The 23,916-nt window shown below is 42.7% G+C and overlaps 1 protein-coding gene across 2 annotated transcripts in view; it reads left to right on the top strand.

The window, feature by feature from the left end:
- The window catches only part of vldlr (very low density lipoprotein receptor), a 33,905-nt gene extending 11,808 nt beyond the window's left edge, over nt 1-22,097 (top strand). Inside the window, exons 4-20 of one of the 2 annotated variants that reach the window (XM_061071093.1) lie at nt 2,239-2,361; nt 3,663-3,871; nt 5,198-5,360; nt 5,494-5,616; nt 6,358-6,480; nt 7,201-7,320; nt 8,102-8,227; nt 8,596-8,767; nt 9,972-10,196; nt 10,289-10,407; nt 10,709-10,848; nt 12,363-12,504; nt 12,641-12,790; nt 18,548-18,613; nt 19,877-19,954; nt 20,061-20,230; nt 21,811-22,097. In XM_061071093.1, coding sequence (XP_060927076.1) covers nt 2,239-2,361; nt 3,663-3,871; nt 5,198-5,360; nt 5,494-5,616; nt 6,358-6,480; nt 7,201-7,320; nt 8,102-8,227; nt 8,596-8,767; nt 9,972-10,196; nt 10,289-10,407; nt 10,709-10,848; nt 12,363-12,504; nt 12,641-12,790; nt 18,548-18,613; nt 19,877-19,954; nt 20,061-20,230; nt 21,811-21,846 — 2,285 coding nt within the window. In that variant the 3' untranslated portion in view covers nt 21,847-22,097. The remainder of the gene's footprint in view (nt 1-2,238; nt 2,362-3,662; nt 3,872-5,197; nt 5,361-5,493; nt 5,617-6,357; nt 6,481-7,200; nt 7,321-8,101; nt 8,228-8,595; nt 8,768-9,971; nt 10,197-10,288; nt 10,408-10,708; nt 10,849-12,362; nt 12,505-12,640; nt 12,791-18,547; nt 18,614-19,876; nt 19,955-20,060; nt 20,231-21,810) is intronic. The other variant, XM_061071102.1, reaches the window with a different exon arrangement.
- The last annotated feature ends 1,819 nt before the right edge of the window (nt 22,098-23,916 follow it).

Raw genomic sequence — 23,916 nt, 5'->3', positions numbered from 1 at the left:
CTCAGGTTGTTTGTTTGTGATGTTTGTCGGCGCAGCACAGACGTGGGTGATGGGGTCAGTCTCCATCTCTTGACTTCAGTCTTCAGTGTGTCGACTCAGCAGCGTACGAACCTGAGAGCAGCACAGAAATAAACCAGGTGCCTGTAAGAAAACAGTGCAGGTCCCAGCTGTACCGCTGTGATGGGGCCCTGAGGCGCTCTCCGCCAAAATAAGAGCGCGCTGTAATTTGTGGAGCTGCTGAAACACCAGAGTTATTCAGGGTTCAAGGCTCGGTGCTGTGAGGAGCTCCAGAGTTTCTGCAGTGTGACAAAGAGGAAATAAAGTGGGTATGCTGCAAAATGATGAAGTGACTGATAGCAGATTTATATTCCTTGTGATGGATAGAGGTTTGGTTCATCGCAGTCTGTATCGACTCAAAACTGGAAGATAAACTGGTAGTTTGTCTGTAGCAGCAGAGTTTAAAACCTGAACGCTGCTTCTCCAGGTTCAGTTCTGACTCCGACTCCTTGTTTTTACATTTTGTTTCCGATTAATTTGACCTTTTTTTTGATCCTTTTTAAATCCACCTCTTCAGAATTCTGCCTCAGTGGAGACGCCTGCTGAGAACGTGAACGAGTCGGAGTCCTGCTGCGGCTCCTGATCTCTCCCTCGCTGACTCTGTGACATTGGGTCGTGCTCGTGCACATTAAATGGAACAACCTGCGTGTGCATGTCTCCACTTGCACACGCGTGTCCAACGGTGTTAAAGGGTGTGTGTGTGTGTGTGTGTGTGTGTGTGTGTGTGTGTGTGTGTTCCAGTCGTGGCTGCAGTGGCGTACGTGCAGGTCAAACCCAGCGACTACAGCTGTTGTATCTCTGAACTGTTTGATCAGCTGTTGCATGTGACCTGGCAGCAGTGAATGGAATCTTAAAGTGTGTGTGTGTGTGTGTGTGTCTGATTGTGTGTGTGTGTGTGTCTGATTGTGTGTTTGGAACTCGTTCTTGCAGCAGTGTTGAGTTAAGGAAGTGAGTTTCAGTTTCTGATCATGCAGACACAACCAGGACCTCAGAGTTTGAGTCCAGGTCTCTTTCCTCAAACTGTTGCTGTGGCTCTTTTTTCAGCCACTGTCTGAAACACTTCTTCTTCTTTGTTGGTTTTACTGGCGAGTGGCAACGTCAAGGTGCATGACCTCCGTCTCCTTCCCTCCTTATAACTGCACCTCCTGATGAAGCCCAGTCTGCTCTGATTGGTCAACTGGTTCCAGAGCTTGCACATAGGCCTTCAGGCTCGCTCACACGTGCATGAAGCCACGCTGAGGATTCGCCTCATGTTTTATTCGACTCCTCGTTACAGATTTGAAGTGAAAGGAAGATGAAGTTCTGGGCTTATTATGTAAACGTGTCTCGTGACATCATGAAGCCCCTGAAGCTGTTTGGACCACTCGGATGTTTTCGTGTTTTCTCTGCAGCTTCCTTTGCTCCAGACTTTTTAAATTTGCAACTTTAACAGTCACTAAAATCTAACGCACTTGAAAGAAGAGACTGAAAAAAACCTTTTAATGTCTCCTTTAAAATTCATATAAAGTAAAAATCTCTTTCTTGTGTCGGAACTCGAAGCTCAACAAAACCATTAAACTGCCACAACAATAACAGCTGCTTGTCCTGTGTCTCTGTCCTTGTGTTATTTTAGTCCTCGGTGCACAAAGGGCAGCGAGTCGCACGTCTACCTGCAGGACGTCGGTTCTGCTTCTTCAACAGCTTGTTTATCTCCGTCATGTGGGTAGATCACTGATCCTGAGACTAAAACTGGTTAATTAGAGGTGTGGCTGCAAACTGAGCTGCTTGATGACTGTAGTTAGTTTACTTCTCTAGTCCAGAATCTTCCAAATTGTTTTCATCTCACGAAAAGCACAAACTGCTTCAAACTTGACTTGGAATAAAGTTTATTTTCTCGCAGCAGAATTCACAAAATGAAGTTCCTGGAGCTTTGTGTATTTGAGGGATTTACTTTATGTAAGATGTGAATTAACAACCTTCTGCTTCTACTGAAGGAAAAAGGCGGAGAACTTTATTCTTGGACAGATTATGGCGCATAAACAACTTTCAATTTCTAAATCATTGAATCCCCCTTCATTTTTATTTATTTTGCCCAAAGTGGACAATGCTGCACAAAGTGATTTGTTTTGATGTTTTAATCAAGAAACACCAACACAATGAAACCCTGTTGACGGAGTGTTTCTTTTGTTTCTGTCCATGCAGACATGAGGACGTGTCGCGTGAACGAGTTCAGCTGCGGAGCCGGATCCACTCAGTGCATCCCCATCTTCTGGAAGTGTGACGGAGAGAAGGACTGTGACAACGGAGAGGACGAGGTCAACTGTGGTGAGACACACACACACACACACACACACACACACACACACACACACACACACACACAACTCACAACACACACACACAAAGGGCGACCGAGCCTGAATCCACACATTGAGGATTTTATTCCACGTTGAGCTTAAACAGGTTAATTCAAACTGTCATTTACAAATGATTGACATTGTCTCTTATTTACAAAGACACATTTATGTATCTACATAATTCTTTGTTATTCTCGGTTCCATTTGTTGTAAAATTGACGAGAAAAGTGTCGTATGAACGAAGTTTATTATAAATAACCCAACTTGATAAGCTGATGAAAAAGAAAGACGCTCATGTCCAAAGACAGAGAGTTTGGTGAATTCAGTTTCCATGTCAACCGTCACTTTACTGTTTCCATCGAACTCGTCTTCTTATTAACTTTGTGGTTCCTGAGACGCTGACGGCTGCAAAAATTCCGCTGTAGCTGCATTTTTTCAGGAAATTTGCCTGAAAGCAGGAAGCAGATTTATTTATTTATATTATGAAGAAGCCATTTAATTTAAGGACAGAATCCTGATTGTTGCAGCAACTGAATTTACCGGTGGCGGCTCCACATTCACAGGAGGAAAATTCAGACTAAATCAGTCAGGACTCTGCAGCTGTGCGTCTGATTCCTTCTGTGCAAGGACACACAACTTTCTGCACAATCGCACAACACTGCTTCGGCTTTTAGAGATGCAATCCTTTTTTTTCTTTTATGAGGAGGAGCCGTGCTGTTGTTATTCATGCGCTGGAAGAGGGCGTCACTTACTCCTCGTCCTGCAGCTGTTTATCCTAAACACTGATCCTCATCGTCTGCAGAGTGTCGAGCTCTGCCTGCACAAACTAAGATAATTAAATCTGACAGAGAACAGCCTGTTGCATGCTGGGAACATTTTAATGAGGAGAGAATTAAATATATATATATACAAGCAGGCACAACATTTTTACATCAGAGCGACTCAGTGGTTTCACCTAAAATAATGAGTATTGTGATTCAGTTGTAGAGTTTTATTTATGCATCATTATACGTACAATGCTGCAGCAGGTTTCATTGTCTCACACACACACACACACACACACACACACACACACACACACACCTGTCAGCCTTATGTCAATCAAAATGTGATGACCTGTCACTTTGCCTCGTCGGTGTCTCATTGTTCGCTTTACTCAGGGAAGCAGGGATTTACTAACAAGGTGCACACAGGGAAATATGTAGAAGTTAAATAACAGGTTTAAGCAATTCCTGGAAACCTATAAATATATAATGTTTCTGCCTCCAGGTAACATCACCTGCGCTCCCAACGAGTTCACGTGCGCCAGCGGCCGCTGCATCTCACGGAACTTTGTGTGTAACGGCGAGGACGACTGCGGCGACGGCTCCGACGAGGTGGAGTGTGCGCCGTCGTCCTGCGGCCCGAGCGAGTTCCAGTGTGGGAACGCCTCGTGCATCCCGGCCAGCTGGGTGTGTGACGACGACGTGGACTGTCAGGTGAGAACGGAAAGAAAGGAGGAGAAGGAAGGTGGGCCAGGGAAGAAGTTTCACTTTCTTTAAAGATCGTGAGATGGGACATTTCTACTGTTCCTAATTCATGGTTCAGGTATGTTTAGGGAACTGATCTGTGTGTGTCTGTGTGTGTGTGTGTGTGTGTAATCTCGGGGCAGCCTGACAAGTCTTCAGAGGATTAGATAGATAGATAGATAGATAGATAGATAGATAGATAGATAGATAGATAGATAACTTTATTCATCCCCGAAGGTAAATTAAGTCGTCATAGCAGCCGGTATATTTGAATACAATAAAATACAATACAATAGAATAAAATAAAAAATATTGAGGTAGAAAGAATAAAAACAGAAACACAAGATAAATAGGTAGATAAGGTGCAGTGGCAAGATGATGGTAATAGTACTGATGATATGATGGTAATGTTATTGTTACACAGTATATAAAAATAGTACAGTATATATAGTATATAACATAATATATATTTATATATTATATACGATATTTGTATGATACAGACTAAACCAGTGCATGTTTCTGTATCTAACATTGAGCATAAACAAGCCTTCAGTAGATTTATCACTGTCACGATCTTAGTGTTGTGTCCCTGGACTCACACATTCAGCAAGTTCAACACTCAGATATTGACCTGACACACAAACACACACACACAGACACACACATTCTGTGACCATGTATTCACACATGGCAGAACCAGCTCCCCTGAGTCAGCGTTTTCCTTTTGCACCTGATAATTAACTGTGTGGTTGTTACTGTGCCGAGGAAAAGAAGAATTACACAAACACTCACACCCTGAAATGAAAATGCTGCGTTAAGTGAGAAGGTCATTGTCGTTCGCTCGCTCGCTCTCTCTCTCTCTCTCTCTCTCCTGCGTCATTACTAACTGTAATGAAGCTGCAGGCGCACACAACACACATTCTCACACAACACACATTCTCACACAACACACATTCTCACACAACACACATTCTCACACTTCATTAATCTGCTCCCACATGAGTCAGGGACTTTCTGAGATGATGAAAGTGTGAGGAAACCGTTCCCGCTGCTCCTGTTGATCTCCGTCTGTTTGAATTCCAAATGAAACGTTGAATCACGTGTGAGATCTGAGTATCGCTGACTGCTCCTCTGTCCGTCCCTCAGATCATGTGACCGCCACGTGTCTTCTTTTCCTTTTTAGACGCTCATATTTCCCCATGATGAAACTACAAGGATCTGTTTCATCATTAAAACCAGTTTGTCAGGACGGTTGTAATAAGTCTCCTCTCTCTCTCTCTCTCTCTCCTGCAGGACCAGTCGGACGAGTCCCCGACTCGCTGCGGCCGCCACCCGACGCCGCCGGCCAAGTGTTCGTCCAGCGAGATGCAGTGTCGCTCGGGGGAGTGCATCCACAAGAAGTGGAGGTGTGACGGAGACCCGGACTGCAAGGACGGCAGCGACGAAGCAAACTGTCGTACGTGTTTCCAACAATCCAACAGTCAAATACCGTGAATTTGCATTGATTTTAATGTTCGGTCAATCAGGTAATTGATGCATTGTTCAGCACCACTTGTGTAACTGTGTGTGTGTGTGTGTGTCCATTGCAGCTGTACGCACATGTGGATCGGATCAGTTCAAGTGTGATGATGGAAACTGCATCGGGGGAAGTCGACAGTGTAACGGCGTCCGAGACTGTGTCGATGGATCCGATGAAACCAACTGCAAAAACAGTAAGTTCTCAGTGTGTGTGTCTGTCTGTGTGTGTTTGTGTTTGTGGTTCTACAGACGACTGTGTTAAATTATCCTGAGGACACTGTCGGGGGGGTGGATGGTACATTTACTCTTTTTTTGTCCTCTGATGTGTTTCTGATTTTGAATTCGACCTTTGGCTTTGTGTGTTAGTGTGTGTGTGTGTGTGTGTGTGTGTGTGTACATTCTGTGGGCGTGTAAGTGGTAATTGTGCGTTTTCCACACGTACTTTTACCCAAAATGAAATTACAGTTCTCTTCAGTTTGTGCTCACGTATAAAAGCAGGTTGTTTTTTTCACTGGATGTGACTCAGATTTATTTATTGACTCTACAATCCAACACTTTGACTCTGATAAATTGTTCTGATCTGAAAAACGCTTTTGTTTTGCACCAGTGGAACAAAACACAGCTTTGAAATCAGATTTTACAGATTGACAAGTTTGTGTGAAACTGAGCTTGAAGCTTTTCATATTTACTGAATTTAAATAGAGTTCAAGAACTTCATGAATCTTTCAAAGGATAAATTCAAAGTTTGACATTTCTCAAAATGATTTTGTGAGAACAAGCTTTTGTCTTAAATACAATGAGCTATTTCTAAACTCAGCCCATGTGCACACAGAGGCCTTTTGTGTTTGTGTTTTCAAAGCAGGGAGTATTTCAGGATATGAGAGTCTTTTTATGAACGGCTCCTGAGATGTTAATTCGTGTGCGTCTCTCTCCAGTGACTCAGTGTAACGGACCAGACAAGTTCAAGTGTCGCAGCGGTGAGTGCATCGAGATGAACAAGGTGTGCAACAAGGCCCGAGACTGTCCGGACTGGAGCGACGAGCCCATCAAGGAATGCAGTGAGTAGTTAGATCAGATCGTACAGATGTTACAGAATCTTGTTTGTGGCTTTAATGAAGATATTTACATGCATGTTGCCTCATGCAGTGTTTCACGTGTCCTGTGGTTCAGGTGTAAAGGTTTGAAAAGGTTTTCATGCTCCAATGTTCAGAAAACCTCACTTTGCTGCAGCTCCTCCTTTCAGCCTCTGTCTCAATCCCCTGCTTTTAGCTCCTGTCTCTTTAAGAACCTCTTCTCAACGTACGCACGTCTAAACAGAATAACCTGGTTTTTTTTTTAACAATATATTTATTGAGTTTTACATATAAGAAACATACATTCAAACATTTATAAACATACAAACGTTTATGAACACCCCCAACCCACAATCAAACTCTCAGGGTAAAGAAAAGGAGGCAGAAATTAAATAACTTAAATAAGATTAAATAAAATAATAAAAATATATATATACATATATAAAAATATAAGAATAAATGGAAGTAAATAAAGACATAATTATACAAATACAAATAAATTAAATTAAATTCCAATCAATCAAATCAAAAGCCTAGATAAAATAACGTTCTCTTATTCATATTAGTTAGTTACAATTAATATTCATCCTATTAGGTGCTGCTATTTTATTCTGTTTCCAGAATAACCTGTTTAGTTTTATTTCAGTTTTTATTGTATTGTAATCACCTGAAGTGCTGATGCCTGTTTCCTTTCGTGCGTCTCAGATGTGAACGAGTGTCTCATGAATAACGGCGGCTGCTCACACATCTGTAAAGACATGGTGATCGGCTTCGAGTGCGACTGCTCACCGGGACTTCAGCTCATCGACCACAAGACCTGCGGAGGTAGGAGACCGTTACTCTGGAGTCCTGTTGCATCACAGCTGGAGATATTAGCTAATATAACTATTTCATTAGATGGTATAGTCAGCTTTAGCTCAGCGTAGCCTCGGGTTCGACCTTCAAACGTACGAGAGATATTCACCATCTTCTCCTTTTATTCTGACATTGTTGACATGTCTGAATTTGTTAACATGGAGATTCTTAGAAATCTTTAATCCCACAGTCTGGGTTTGACGTACAGAAGCTTGTTGTGAGAGTCACTGTGTTCGTCTGGACTCTGAAGGATTCGGTGTGAAATGTGATCAGCTGTGTTGTAATCTCTCTTTTTTCCGAGAGTTGAACTTCTGAGTTGTGTTCACGAGGATTTGATTCGATGGTTTTGTTACTGATCCACTGAGTCTTGGCCTCAAACGCTGCTTTGGATATTTGGGGAAATGTGTCTAATCCCAACTAGAAGGAACCGAACGGGTTTTATAGTTTCTGTAAATCTGCTCCCTGATGAGTAATAACCTCTAAACTCTATTTAACTTTATTTACATAAATCTGATGAGAGCAGCTTGTTGCTAAAGAAGTCAACAGACTGAGCTTTCTCTCCTTCTGACCCCGGGTTGATTTCCTCTGTAAGTGAACACTGGATATTACCAAGCTGCAGGTTTGCTAATTGTTTTAAAAAAAGATTGAAACACCACATCAGTCAAATTGAGGCGCTCGACTGACCTGATTGATGCAACACGTTCGACTCCAGCTGTTTCCCTCCGTCATCTCTCCATCTCTGTGTGTGCAGACATCAACGAGTGTGTGAACCCCGGCATCTGCAGCCAGATCTGCATCAACCTGAAGGGGGGGTACAAGTGTGAATGCCACAACGGCTACCAGATGGACCCGACCACCGGGGTGTGCAAGGCCGTGGGTGAGTGGAGAGCAGCAGACGATTCCCCTCGGGCGGATTCACTCGCTTTGTGCCGAAGAAAGAACTCTGTGGAATTATTTAGTTGAAACATATTTTTGGAGAATTCTTTAATCCAGGGCCTGAGAGGGAGAGATACACACACACACAACCAACACACACAACCAACAAATGAGTTATTGAGCTGCTTCTGTTTTCTATTCATCACAAAGAACCCACGCACTTTAATAACATGTTTTAAACATTTAATAAAACCGATTTCAATCAGAGATCCCACTCTGAGAAACCTGAGGCACATTTTAAAGAGCCGAGCTTCAACGTTTAACCTTTCCAGTCGCTGGGCCTCGTGTGATGATGTCATCTGTCTCCAGGGAAGGAGCCGTGCCTCATCTTCACCAACCGGAGAGACATCCGGCGCCTGGGGCTGGAGAGGAAGGAGTACACTCAGATCGTGGAACAGCAGAGGAACACGGTGGCTCTGGACGCCGACTTCAACCAGCAGACGCTCTTCTGGGCCGACCTCGGACACAAGGCCATTTACAGGTAGATTATATACAGGTGGATTATACACAGGTGGATTATACACAGGTGGATTATACACAGGTATATTATACACAGGTAGATTATACACAGGTAGATTATACACAGGTAGATCATATACAGGTAGATCATATACAGGTAGACTATACACAGGTAGATTATACACAGGTAGATTATACACAGGTAGATTATACACAGCTAGATTATACACAGGTAGATTATACACAGGTAGATTATACACAGGTAGATTATATACAGGTAGATTATATACAGGTAGATTATACACAGTGTATAATCTGTGTATAATCTATATAGTATAATAAGTATAATCTACCTGATTATACTTATTATACTATATAGATTATACACAGGTAGACTATATACAGGTAGATTATACACAGGTAGATTATACACAGGTAGATTATACACAGGTAGATTATACACAGGTAGATTATACACAGGTAGATTACACACAGGTAGATTACACACAGGTAGATTATACACAGGTAGATTATACACAGGTAGATTATACACAGGTAGATTATACACAGGTAGATTATACACAGGTAGATTATACACAGGTAGATTATATACAGGTAGATTATACACAGTGTATAATCTGTGTATAATCTATATAGTATAATAAGTATAATCTACCTGATTATACACAGGTAGATTACACACAGGTAGATTACACACAGGTAGATTATACACAGGTAGATAATATACATGTAGAACATATACAGGTAGATTATACACAGGTAGATAATATACATGTAGAACATATACAGGTAGATTATATACTGGTAGATTTCACGCAGAATCCTGAATTCTGGTTGTTACAAGTTTGATTTTCATGTTTCCTGACACAAGGCCATATACAGGTAGATTATATACAGGTAGATTATACACAGGTAGATTATATACAGGTAGATTATATACAGAAGCATATGAAGGAAAATATGGCCAAGCAAGAGAGAAGCTGCAGAATCCTGAAATCTGGTTGGACAGTTCTGCATGATTCAAGTTTGCTCAGTTTGATTTTCATGCTTCCTGACATGAAAGAAAGCGAGATGAAAATACAAATGTCGTTTTGCAGATTATGTTTTCCTCTTATGTGTAATATAGATCCTTAGATTCTGCAAAGTTGAAAGTCTGCAGCCAGTGAAACACCTCGTTAATGTCCTTGTTCTCTGTGTCCTCCCAGCACGATGCTGGACAGACGGGGGGACGGCGGCGCTCACATCAAAGTGATCGACAACGTGCAGACCCCCGTGGGAATCGCCGTGGACTGGATCTACAAGAACCTGTACTGGTCTGACCTCAGCACCAAAAGCATCTCGGTGTCCAACTACAACGGAACCAAGCAGAAGGTTCTGTTCAGCCGAGGCCTCAAGGAACCGGCGTCCATCGCCGTGGATCCACTGTCCGGGTCCGTGGGACGCTTGATGATGTAACTTCACAATCGTCTATCTGCTAGTGACCGTGCATATTTATGAATGTGTGTGTTTGTCTGTCGTGCAGGTTTCTCTACTGGTCCGACTGGGGCGAACCTGCAAAGATTGAGAAGTCTGGGATGAACGGAGCGAACAGGCAGGTTCTGGTGGCGAACGACATCCAGTGGCCGAATGGAATCACTCTGGGTGAGAACACACGAGAACCCTGGGAAACTGAGTCCATGTGATCACTGAACACTGATAGAAACATCCAGCATCATATTTATATAATCGAATGTGTGTCTTCACTGTGAAATGTTTTATTGATTTTACATTTTGTCTCTCCTCCTTCCTCTGCCCTCCATGGCTAATCTGTCTCGTCTGCTCTTCTCCCTCATTTCTCCCGTTCGATGCACTTTTATTCAATATTCATCTTGTCGTCTTTATTGTTTCACACCTTTTTGTAATTATTCCTTTCCTCTTCTCATGCTCGTCCTCTCCCCCTCAGATCTGATCAAGGGCCGGTTGTACTGGGTCGACTCGAAGCTGCACATGCTCTGCAGCGTGGACCTGAACGGAGACAACAGGAAGAAGATCCTCCAGTCCTCCGACTTCCTGGCGCATCCCTTCGCTCTCACGGTCTTTGAGGTACTTTTGTCGTTTAATTCCCTCTGAAAATACAGGTCATAAAACATCTGTCTCCCATCGGCATCGTGAACGTGCTAATTTCTTTTTTATTATCGTGCAACAGCGATTTACTTTGAGCAGGATGCATCACACGTGAGCTTCTCAGTATCCAGCTTGTCTTGACGAATCACTGAACCGTGGACGTGTGGCTCTCTCTCTCTGTTTCCCTCACCGACTCTCCTGCCTCTCCGTCACATTCACTCACATGTGACGTGTTAAAGGTTCAGATCACGTCTCGACCAATCAGCAGCTCCGGTCCATGGAGAGAGTTTTACGTCCTGTGTTCCCTTCACTCAGTCTTGTAGGTACAAAAGGGGAAAATCCTCAGCTGCATGAGAGAGGTTCAGTTTCTTTGGGAATAAATGTGAAGAAATTTAACACGACAACATAAGCATTGAGATCTCAGTCCCCTAAAAATATATATATATATATATTAGGGCTGGGCAAGTTAACTCGTTTTAATCGAGTTAACTCAAGTGATGAGTTAACTCGATTGTTTATCCGCCAATTATTTTCTTTTTTCCTCTTCTGCAGCAGTCAGCAACAGACTTTCACAAAATAAAAGCCTGACTTTCACAATAAAACAATAAATAATCAAACCTGAGTTAATGCGAGATAAAATAATTAATCGAGTTAACTCATCACTTGAGTTAACTCGATTGAAACGAGTTAACTTGCCCACCAGCCCTAATATATATATAATCTTTCCCTTTTGTCTGAATCATTAACAAGTTGTTTTTGGGGCCTGGTCCCATCCTTCCAAGTTTTATGGAGAGAGTTTTACGTCCTGTGTTCCCATCACTCAGTCTTGTAGATACTAAAGGAGAAAATCCTCAGCTGCATGAGAGAGATTCAGTTTCTATGGGAATAAATGTGAAGAAATTTAACACGACAACATAAGCATTGAGATCTCAGTCCCTTAAATAAATATATATAATATAATCTTTCCCTTTTGTCTGAATCATTAATGAGTTCTTTTCGGGGCCTGGTCCCATCATTCCGAGTTTCATGGTAATCTGTAGTTTTGGTTTAATCCTGCTCACAAACAAAATGTGTGAAATCCTCCTTTTACCGATGTGATGGAGGTAATAAAGGAAATAATGAGCTCGGAGGCAAATTTACCAGAGGCAAAACTTTAATCTCATCATTACAGTGTTTAGTATGTATTTGAAAACCATCTGTTAAAAGTATTTGAGGTAAATAGTTTGTAGAAATCCCTTCCTTTAATCCAGATAAGACGGGAAAAGTAATTTATCGCACATATTTGGATTTTACTGCAGATAGAACTTCGGTCTCTTTGGTAAAAAAAACTTGTGCAGAATAACAATCATGAATATTAGATCCATGGTCACAGAGGATTCTCCATTCTGCTCTAAGGCTCCATTAACGCCACATGAATCTATTAATGTTAGAATCTGCTGCGTGGTTCTGTCATAGATAGATAGATGGATACTTTATTAATCCCGTCTCTCCAGGATCGAGTCTTCTGGACCGACGGTGAAAACGAAGCCATCTACGGAGCCAACAAGTTCACCGGCTCGGACGTGGTGACGCTGGCGAGCAACCTGAACGACCCCCAGGACATCATCGTCTACCACGAGCTCATCCAGCTGTCGGGTAAGAACCTGACTGCAGGAGGAGATCAATACCTTTTATGGCTTCTTGCTTTTTGACAATAATCTCCACCCAGGGAACATTACTTTGTGTATCTGATGTGTGCAGATGCTCTAGATGTGTGTTTCTGGGTTGACAGGGACCAACTGGTGCTCAGAGAAAGGAGCGAACGGCGGCTGCAGCTTCATGTGTCTGCCGGCGCCGCAGATCAACAAGCACTCGCCCAAGTACACCTGCGTGTGTCCGGGGGGGCAGGAGCTGGCTGCTGACGGCCTGCGCTGCCGACCCGGTGAGTCACAGCTCCACGTGACCGTAGTCCCAGTGACCTTGTTCCCAGTGAGGGGTTGAAACCACATACTGGGAACCCTGGGGAGGAATATCACTGGTAATCTGATTTGTATCTGGACACATTCAGGTCACTGGCGATGACATCACAGGGGGAATAGTTGTAATTGTATGGTTTGGGGAGTAGAACACATGCTGTGTGTGTCTGTGTGTGTCTGTGTGTGTGTGTGTCAGAGCTGTAGCTGCTCATTGATGTGACTTGTGCAAACAGACGCATGTTTGAAGTCGTGTTTTCCTCCTGCTGCTTCTTCACTGAGCCGCTCGTCTCGAATGTGACTTCTTGCAGGATTGATTCGACTGTAAGAAACGATTCAGATTTAATTCTCTGGGTTCAAATGGCTTCATCACTTCCCTTCGCTGCCACTTGTGTATGTTTCCTTACAGTGTGTGTGTCCGTGTGTGTGTGTGTGTGTGTGTCACCAGCTGTCGTTCTGTGTTAGCAGTCTGACAGGTGAACTGCAGATGAATCAGTTATTGTTGTGATCCAGTTTTTAGCGTCTCTGTGGAGAGTCTCAGTGTCGCCTCACATCTGCAGCTCTGTCTCATCCTCTTCCTCTTCCTCCTCCTCCTCCTCCTCTTCCTCCTCCTCTTGTGTTGAGTCCCAACTCGACAGCTGCATTCCAGAGGTTGAGGCTGGAGGAGGAATCCATGTTTTGTTCCCTGGTCTGAGCAGTGGTGTGGTTTCTGCTGTGGCAGCAGAATGTTTGCTGCAGTGTGTGATGGTTGTCGTTCTGTAACGACCTCCACTCGCCTGGAAAGAATCTCCACAGGGTTTCAAGATTCAAGATTTTTATTATCAAATGCACAACAATAACATTAAGCAGTCGCAGGCAATGAAATGCTTGAGTCACAGGCTCTCTTCTAGCAATGCTCAAGTTAAAAATAAAATAGAAATAGTATAAAATATAATATCAAAAATTTAAAATGGAAAATAAAATGTATATATCTAAAAAATAAATATATACAGCTCAAGCTCAAGAAAAATAGAGCATCAATAGTTCAATTGTGTGACAATAGTTCAATTTTGTGAATAGTGCAAAGGTGCTGGTTTGGAGGAGTTATTGCAGTTTAGAACCTGGCAGCAGATATTTGTTCTGTTGAGTTGGAGGATGATGTTCATTCTGTGAAAAATAGTAAGAAATGAGGGTGATAACTGGATTTTCACCTGGATCCATGAATTATTCTGTGATTTTATCTTCAAGAACCGGAAGATTATTGATTATTTCTCAAGTTTAAACTTTATATATTTGGAGATGGAAAAAGACTATCTTTTAAATAACTAGCTGGATGTACCTGATACCAGACACATGAATGAATGCTTTGAGAGATGAGTCTAACTGCCGTCCTGCTCTCCTCTCTCCTCCTTGCGGTGCAAAGGCTGCTGGGAAACGCGGTCCTCTCTCTGATCTTCTTTCCTCTTCGTGTTTTCTCTCTCTCTCGCCGCCCGGCTCCTTCCTCCGCTCCCACAGATTCTCCTTTTCATTCTGAAGCCGCCTCAGATAGGAAGCTGACGGATGAATTCTGTGCACATACTCTGCTAATTGGACTCAAACTTTGAGAACAAGACGCAAAGCACTGGAACGTCTCCCTGACAACCACCCCCCCGCTCTGCTGAATGAGCGTCTGTGTGTTTAACCTGTGGAGTTCAGTCTGTTTCCACTGATTCTTTCCTCTTTGAGATCTTTTATCTGCATTCATCTCTACTTGACATTACTTTGAATGACAAAGGAAGGATTTATTTCACATACACCAGCCCACTGCACCCATTGGACGCTACTAGCTGTTAGGGGTGGGAATTGTCAAAAATGTGACCATTCAATACTATTGCGATTCTGCGATATATTGCGATTCATGTCCCCCATATTATTCAAAGGCATTACAAAAAAAGAGGAAAATAAGACTGCTCAACTCACTTCAAATGTCACATTAAATTCTGTGAACAACATTGTCTTCTACACATTAACTGAAGTGCAAAAACTTTGTCCTTGAACATTCAGGACACAGGACCTTTGTAATTATTTTCTGAATAGGAGACCTCTCACATGAACACTGAGCTCAATCATATAAATAAGAGGAACCTAGAGCTTCAATCAAATTGAGAAAATAAACAAATGTGTACTACTAGAGTCCAGTTGGCTGCAAGGTCATGACCCAAAATGTTAAATTCATTTGGGAATATTGGCATTTTTGTTCAGAAAAAGGAGTTGGTCAACATGCTCAGATGTTAAAGTGCTCCTCTGGGCCAGGGGCTGTTACATATAAAATTGTAAATAAATATAAAAAAAACTAGCTGTCAATCACACTGTCTCCATGACCCAATGGATCATAATTTACTAAATGAACATCATGATGTATTGTAGAAGACTTGAAACTAGAGATTGAGACATGAACTCGTTAGGAACATGTTTCCTGACGTTATATAAATCCAGTGAGAAGTCTCATGCAGACGCTTCCTGACTGCAGCTGTGTAGGTGTCACACTCGGACCTGTTTGTGAGTCGGACGTGATGAAGCGTGCACGAGTCCCCAGCAGCTCAGCAGCAGGTTTTACAACCTGCTGGCTCCAGAGAATCTAATGGGCTCCTGACTCGCCTCCTCACGGGCTGCTGGGGAATCTGGAGCTGCTGCGAGGCGCTTAACAGCCGCTGTGCTGAGTGAATGTACCACCAAGACTGCCAAGGGGGGTGTGAGTGTGTGTGTTAGTGCGCGAGTGTGTGTGTGAGTGTGTGTCTGTCCTCCTCCTTTCCACACTTCAATGCAGCTTGAGTGCTTTCCTCCCTGCAAAGTGTGCATGAATGTGTGTGTGTGTGTCAGATCATTTTTATGAACAATGTGAGTCCATGCAAATTTAATTTTATCCAAAGGCTAGGTGTGTGTGTCTGTGTGTGTGTGTCTGTGAGTGTGTGTGTGTGTCTGCGTGTTTCCATGCATGCTCTGGTTAGGTGTGTGTGTGTGTGTGGGTGTGTGTGTGTGTGTGCGTGTTTCCATGCATGCTCTGGTTAGGTGTGTGTGTGGGTGGGTGTGTGTGTGTGCGTGTGTCCATGCATGCTCTGGTTGTCCTGCGAGTGTCTCTCTGTGTGTGCGTTTGCTTCTACAACTGTTTACACGCTTGCCTGTGTCCAGAAGTGAGAATAGAGTGTGTGGTGGGGGTGTGTGTGGGGGGGGGGGTGAAAGAGGGATGCCTGTCAGCTGCTGAATGCTCCTCCTCCCTCCTCCTCGTTGGGACGCAGCCAAAGGCCACGCCTCCTTTTAAACCTCCAGCGAACACGTTTATCCCGTTTTCCAGCCGCTGCAGCTGGACTCAGGCTGAAGCTTTGTGCTGTTTCCACCGGATCTAATCCCGTTAGAGGGAGAAGTAATAATAACAACAAGGCTCTATCACTTCAGGGTGGAACCGGGAACAACCACACAGGGATTCATGGAGCGGCCTTTAGAGGAGAGCGGGGGGGCGTTCGTCCTGCAGGCGGAAGAATCACAGGCTGAAATATATGATGTTTCACAGAGTTTCTGAGTCTGTGTGGAAACAGTTTGGATCTTAAGATAGCAGCTGTGACTCTTACAGTCGTGATCTGTTTGATTCAAGCTCAACTTTGGCATTAAGAAGCTGATCGAGCCCAAAACATCTAGAATTCCTTCCTGCCTTAATCTAGATTTATCTCCAGGAGAGTTTCCTTTGCATATACAGTCCCTGACAAAAGTCTTGTCACTTATCCATTTTGTAGAAACAACAGCCTATAACCTGACTTCTAATTTATCCATTGGTTTTAGAAATGGCTCATATGAAAGCTTAAACCCTCCCAAATAATGTTTAATATACTAAAATAAATTTGCTTCACTGAAGAAAGATTGATCATTTAATGAACACAGAAAGGTCAGATTTTGGCAAGACAAACGTTTTGTCGCCTACAACCGAAGATTCATCTGAGAAATCCACCTTCTGCCACTTTTCCACACGTTTTTTTAATTGCCTTTTGTTTCGTGCTGGTTTCTGGGCATTGATTCGACCATGAAGGCCATTTCGAGACAGAATTCTACAAACTGTCCTGGTTGACACGGGGACTTGAGGTGACCAGGCCTGGTGGAGCTCTGCTGCAGTGGAAAAGGGGCTGTCCTTGGATTTCCGAGCAGATGTCTTGCGGGCTCTGCCGGACCTGGGCTTGTCAAAAACATCTCCAGTCTCTTCAAGTCTTGTTCTTATTCTTTGTACTTGATGCTGAGAAACATTGAAGGTGTCAGCCACCTCAGCAGTGGATCTGATCTTCAGCCTCTTGATAATCAATGCTTTGGTCTCAGGGTGAATCTTAGGCATGTTGTCAGAGGTCAAGTTGCAGTTGATGTGAAGGTCTGGTGTGCTGGGGTTCTTTTTATACACACCCACTAACTGATTGATCAATTATTGATCAAAGGTGAGGCTGTATCTAGGATTGGGTGCATCATATGACAAGGCGACAAGACTTTTGTCTTTGCAAAAACTGACTCAGTGGGCTTTACCAAGCTGTGAAGGTTAGAATGCTTTTCAGCAGTTCCGTTTGGCACCAAAACATTATTTCAAAAGCTGTTGGTATTGAAATTAGCCATTTCTTGTAAAAAAAAATTGATTACAAATATATTTGAGGGGCACTTAAGGTCAACTTGTACCCAAGCGACAAGACTTTTGTCAGGGACTGTATGTGTGCAGACACATACATAGTGAAGTAGTAAAGTTTAAGTGCAGATTTCCACCACCACACCAGGGATATATATCATAAACACACGCACAGATACACTCGTCTAAAACCAAAACCTTCAAAATAATGAAACTAGGAAAATAGATTCTGTGGAAATAGGTGATCGTCTCTTTAGGGTTCTCCTCAGCTCGAGGGCCACAAGCAGTTCCTTGTTTTACCGACACTGATCCAACTATTTACCTCCTGGAAGGTGTTTGGATTTCGTGTTTCTCATCAAAGTCGTTTCCTCTTGATCCTTCTGAGGTTTTTATGCCTTTTTTGAGTCACTTTCCAGACTCAAGGAGATGAATGGAGCACGTTCTGATAGCGGCGCTCTGTTTGACAGTCTGCCCCTGAAGGCATCACGGTGTAACGTGAAGAAGGTCGTGTGAGGAACGAAGAGAGAGAAGTTCAAACGCTGCCTGACGTAGTGTCAGAAACCTTCTGAGGCCTCGGAGCACAAAACCAGAACTAAGGAAACTGATTTTCTGTTTTCTAGTCTCAGTGCTGCAACAAATAAAACTTTAATTTCCAGTAAATCTGTTTCCTTTTAACAAGATATACAATTTATTTTTAAAATATACATTTTTAATAGTGTGAATGGGGAATTGTATGCTGCCTCTTACATATGAAGAGAGATACGACCGTTCACGTTGGTGTTTGAAGCCGTCAGAAGAGAAATAAAGAGGAAATGAAACCAGTGAACGAACAGAAAGCTGTTTCCGTATCTAACGTTCAGAATATAAGACTTTAATCATAATTTTCTGTTGATTGATTAATGACCTACTTGCTCGTATGTCAGCCGTTATGTAAAAGCCGTGAGAACGAGGTCGTGACCTTTTCTCTGAGCTTGCTGATCTGTCTCGACTTCTTCTGTCTGCTTCTCTCTCCTGAGACCTGATTTGTTCTGATCTGTTTAAAAAGAGGACGACTCCCACATCTTGTTGTCAAGTCTTTGTTGTCAGTCATGTGACTCTCTGGCTCTTTCTGTGACAGACCCTCCTCCTCCTCCTCAAGTTCCCTCAAAGGATGATGGGAAAGCTCTGGGGAAGCCGCTGCCAGGTAAAGCCGTCGTGCTGGTGTCACTGGGACGTGTGTGAAGCATGAGGAGCTTTGCTCTAAATAACCAGTTCTCTCCAGATGAATAACAACCTTTCTCTAAAGTGGTTTGTTTGGATTTCTCTTCTTTCTATGAACGCTTCTGATTTTTCTATTAATCCACTGACGGCATGAGAAGAGCTTCAGAAATTAAAAAATCCTCGATTGAAAATCCATCCTCTGAAATAACGACTCCTGTGCTTTGGTGTTTGTTGTTGCATTCAGACGAATTTCTTGCCTTTTTAATTTTAACGCTGAAATTTCCACTTGTTGTATTTGACTCCTTACATTTCTAGTTCTAATAATTTTTAAACCAACTCGTGCAGATTGTTCCAGTGCATCTGAGACTTAAATAATAGTAATATGATTCTCTTCATGTGACGTCAGTGTAAACAGGAGCTGCACTGTGACGCTTAATAGACTTTTGCCTTCAGTTCCAGTCTGTGAGCTGGAGACGTTTGATTCAGTCACTCTGTCCTGACTCTGGAAAATGCTGCTGATGATCAACAGTTTGTTTCTCGTGACTTTAATTACGTTATTTTGAGCCTTGATCAGAAGCTGTCGTTTAAAGTGTTTTCCTGCAGCTGCACATGAAGCTGATGTGTCTGCACGACTCTGGACGATTCTCACACCGAACGACTTTCCAGCTTCGAGCTCTGCAGAGGTTTCTATCAAGCACAGGAGCAGCACCTAGTGGCCGAGTACAGGAAGTGACCGATCCATTCATATCTAGAACCGTCTCCCTGTCATAGATTTTACAGAGCCAGTGTTGGAAGCAGACTCTTTATCAGATTCAGATTATCCGACTCTTTAATCCGTCGTCTCTCCTTCAGTTTGTGTCGGTTCACGGTTTCTCTGAGGAGCCGTTTGGCAGCAGCAGTTAAATAAATCCTGCTTTTTGTCTCCTTTTGTCCGGACGTCTCCGGCGCTGCTTTCAGCCGCTGTTTGCCAGTCATGTCACTCACTCGTCCACCAGAACCCCCCCCCCAGCTCAACTCCCAGAGTCTGGATAGTGTTGGAAACAGGGTCTTTACACAAAGCTTTAGAAAGTTTGGAACCTAATCTCTCAGTTTCAGGACATTTAAGCATTTTAACAAACTTCTTTTTCAGCTGATTCAAACAAACGCTCCTCAAACTGAACAAGGAGACAACTTGAAACCACAAATCTGTTTATCATTGTTAAAGTCCAGTGTTGATGTTCTTTTGGTTGTGTTGTTTTTTTTGCAGAAGCCCACCAGAACACGTCGATCCAGCTGAACTCCACAGCCCGAGGTTCTGCAGCCGCCTGGGCCATCCTGCCCGTGTGTGAGTGGAGATCAGACTCTGGAGCCGATGGATGGAAACGTCCTCCATCATCTTACTTAATCTTAATTAAACATCAATTCCCTAATCATCTGACTGTTTGTTTCAGTGCTGCTGGCGATGGCGGCGGCGGGCGGTTACCTGATGTGGAGAAACTGGCAGCTGAAGAACCAGAAGAGCATGAACTTCGACAACCCAGTGTACCTGAAGACCACCGAAGAAGACCTGAACATCGACATCACCCGGCACGGCGCCAACGTGGGACACACCTACCCTGCGGTGAGTGAACCGCCACGGAGCAGAGGGCATTGTGGGTAAAAGACTGGATGAACCGATCTTAACCCAAATCTCAATCAGATCATTATCACTATAAGTGGAATGTGGTAAATAACAGCTTCAGCTCTTAATGCTGCAGAGTCTGAGCCGATTAAATCATTTCGCCCTGATGCCAATCGTGACCTCCGCTCTCACCTCGACCTCCGGACCCGGGGTAATCCTCTGGGTGTTGTCTGGAGTCCACACAGATTAATCAGATTAACCTAAACCCGGCCGGAGACACGAGATGGACTCGGACCTCCACGTGTCTCTGTCCGCTGGAGAAGCTGCAGCATCAACTTCATTTAATTAAATTAAATGAAGACGATTTACTAACGAGCTTCAGAGGCGTTTTCACTTTCACCAGAAGAATGTGTTTCTGCTTCCAGTCTCAATTAAAACCAGGTTAAACATATCTACACTTAGGGTTGCAAAGGGGCGGAAAGTTTCCGGTAAATTTCCGGAAACTTTCCATGGGAAGTTTAGCTCGGGAATTTTGGGAATTTTGGGAATTTTGAAAAAATAAATAAATACGCAAATTAAACGCTGAGCAATAAAAACATCATTTAAAACTCTATTTTAAAGATGTATGGAATGCAGGCTGCACGTTGAGTTTCAACCCTCCACTGGTCATTCTTCCATCACATGCACAGATAACTCCCAGCATGCTTCACTCTACAGCAGGGCTACTGAGGCCTGCTGTAGAGTGAAGGACTAGTCAGGTAAGTTTCCATGATATTACTGGGAAAATATATTAGCATGCTGATTGAGGATTGTTCATCTGTTCATCTAGACTATTTCCATTCATTTATCCATCAATTGTAAATTATGTTTACAGACGATTCCAATTGTTTGGCTAACTATTTATATCTCTGGCATTGCATTAGTGTTTTTTTACAAACTATTTCCTCATCTTATTCTACAGAACAATGCCACGTGCACTCTCTCATGTGTGGAGACATTTCACCCATCCAATGTAGAAGGAAAGGCTGTGTACATTTGCAAATACTGTGCAAAGACCTATGTTAAGAATGACACAACGATGCAGAAGCATATAGTCAAGTGCCCAAAGTTTCCTCAGGGCTCAAATCAGCCTATGACAAAACAAAATGTTTATATTTATGTCTGTATATGACAAGGTAAATACAGTTAGTATAAATTACCCACAACATTTCCAGTTTATTCCTGTTAATTCCCGTTAATTCCAATGGAAAGTTTCCAACTTTGAATATTCCCGGAATTTTGCAACCCTATCTACACTTAAATCTCTCTCTATATGATCCACTATATAAAAGTGGACCTGTACCCACCTTGTTTTTTCGATTGATATAAACTAAGAATTAAACGTAGCGACAGACAGAAAAGCTGTGATTGAAAAGAACTGAAACTTGAAATATATATTTTCCACATATTCACGTGGGGAAATAAAAGCGACAAATGTTTTAATTGTGCGACGATGACTAATTTACATAAACAATCAAATAAAACATGTTAATGACGTGTCCCTCTTCCTCCCCCCCCCCCCCCCTTTCATCTCTCTCCAGATTTCCATCGTGAGCACAGAAGATGATTTGTCCTGATCGTCCTGTTTTTTTCTTGTTTTTGTCGTTTGTCTTTTTGGCGGCAGCCCGTAGCGTCGCATGGCGCCTCCTTGTTGCCATGCCGACGGGTGTCTGTAGCAGCCCTTACCGTAACGACCACATGACTTCTGAAGAGCGCTGAGTCATCATCTGTGCTGAGGACGAGCGGTGGAAGTGTTACTAATGTGAATACAACGATGAATCATGACGGATTTCACTCAGTGCTACGTTGTTTGTTTTGTTTTTTGTTTGTTTTTTCGGAGCTTGGACGACTTCCTGTCTCTTTTTGCCCCCCCCCCCAGCTCTAAGAGGAGTCCGACGCCATCTTGTCTCCGACAGACGAGAGAGACTCTTTGCCTTTTTGACTCTTTAACGAGGATTTCTGTGTCCGGACTGAACAGCGACAGGATCTGAATCCGGATCCGAGCTCCTCGTTCCCGACACGACGGCGGGCGAGCGAAGGGTCGGGGGGGGGGGGTCGTGCAGGAATGAGAATCCTCCTGGAGAAACCATCGTCCAAACGTCATTTCCTGCTCCTCTGATCCCTCAGGCTCAGATGTTTGTATATTTATGTTCGATTCAGTAAATCTAAAAAATGCACATGTTTTTTTTGTTTCATTTGTTAATTTTTATTTCTGCTTTTCTACAGTACCTCCTGAAACTCATTTTTACTATTATATTATTATTATTATTGTTGTAGAAGCTGTGTACGGATCACCATGGTTACAGCATTTGTAAACACTTGTACATATGAACTCATCCAATCAGGACTCTTCAATGCACTTTGATCAAATGTTCTCGTGTAAATAAGATTGTATACATTTGACTTGAAATCCACTTTTTGCTAAAGTCGGGCATCGCACCAGGGTCACAGTTCCACAAGAGACGTATTTAACAAGAAAGAAAAAACCTTAAAATGACAAAAAAAAAATATGAAATCAACACAATTTGAATTTGCTAAAACTATTTTGTATGTTTGTGCTGTTGCTGTGAACTTTTTCTAGACTTGTACAGTGAAGGGGAAACGTTATTAAAAACTTAAGAGCTCTGTATCTGTGAGGAAACCGATTTGCAGAATAAAGTCTGATACGCAAAGTTGTTCAGAACCTCTATCGTGTGTGTGTTTGCTTTAGTGACACATCGTCCATCTTTATTTTCAATCTCAGGGAAATGCTCTGGTGTCCAGATGTGGTTATATTTGAAGTGTGGGTGGTGACCTTTGACCTCTCAGACACAAAGACTACACATTAAGAAATAAGGAAAGTTTAACTGTTCTGAAACTAAAGATCCCAGAGGCAACAACTACATTTCTCATCACACAAGGGAGAATTCAAACTAAACAGGATGCACCCTGATCTATAGTATTTATACAAAGAGGCAGAATCAAACCCACTTAACTGACACAACTAAAACCTCTGTGCCTCCATCTTTAATCTGTGAAACATCAGCAGCTGAGTGAAGAACAGGAGGATGAGGAGAAGTGGGTCGTTTTCTCATTTGGAACGAATCCGGTCCCGTCGGTTCATTATCCCTGTTTCACTGCAGCCGGGATTAATCTCCACTTATCTGAGTCGTCAGTCAAACACACGGTTGGATTAAAAGATGTCAGATGTGACGTCTGAGTTCCACGCGGAGGGAAAAGCTCCTGCTGCAGTTTGACCTGTGAATATTTGTGTTATACGTTGAAAGAACTGGGGAAAAAAAACAAACCTAGAAATTAGTACATAAAGCATTAAGTACTCAAAAGGCACTTCTGGCAAGAGTGAGTGTTATAATATGGGAAATATATTTAAGTGTATTTACAGACGTCAGTATTCATGATTGAAAATCAACAATTACCATATATTATATCACCTCAATATTAACAGCTATGTACCACGTCAGATTGTCCAAAACATTTCCTTGTTCTTTCATTCTCATATTCATACAGACTTGGACAATAAAACATTCAAAATGTTAAATTTGTTCAATTGGCATCAACTCTTCCTCTTCCCAAATCCTGACATCACAATATATGCACAAGTTTCACTTTTCAGTATTTTATATTTTAAAGTATATCATCAGTTTTAG

This window comes from Limanda limanda, chromosome 1, assembly GCF_963576545.1.
Source record: "Limanda limanda chromosome 1, fLimLim1.1, whole genome shotgun sequence".
NCBI lineage: Eukaryota > Metazoa > Chordata > Actinopteri > Pleuronectiformes > Pleuronectidae > Limanda > Limanda limanda.
This window is presented reverse-complemented; position numbering and strand designations above follow the sequence as displayed.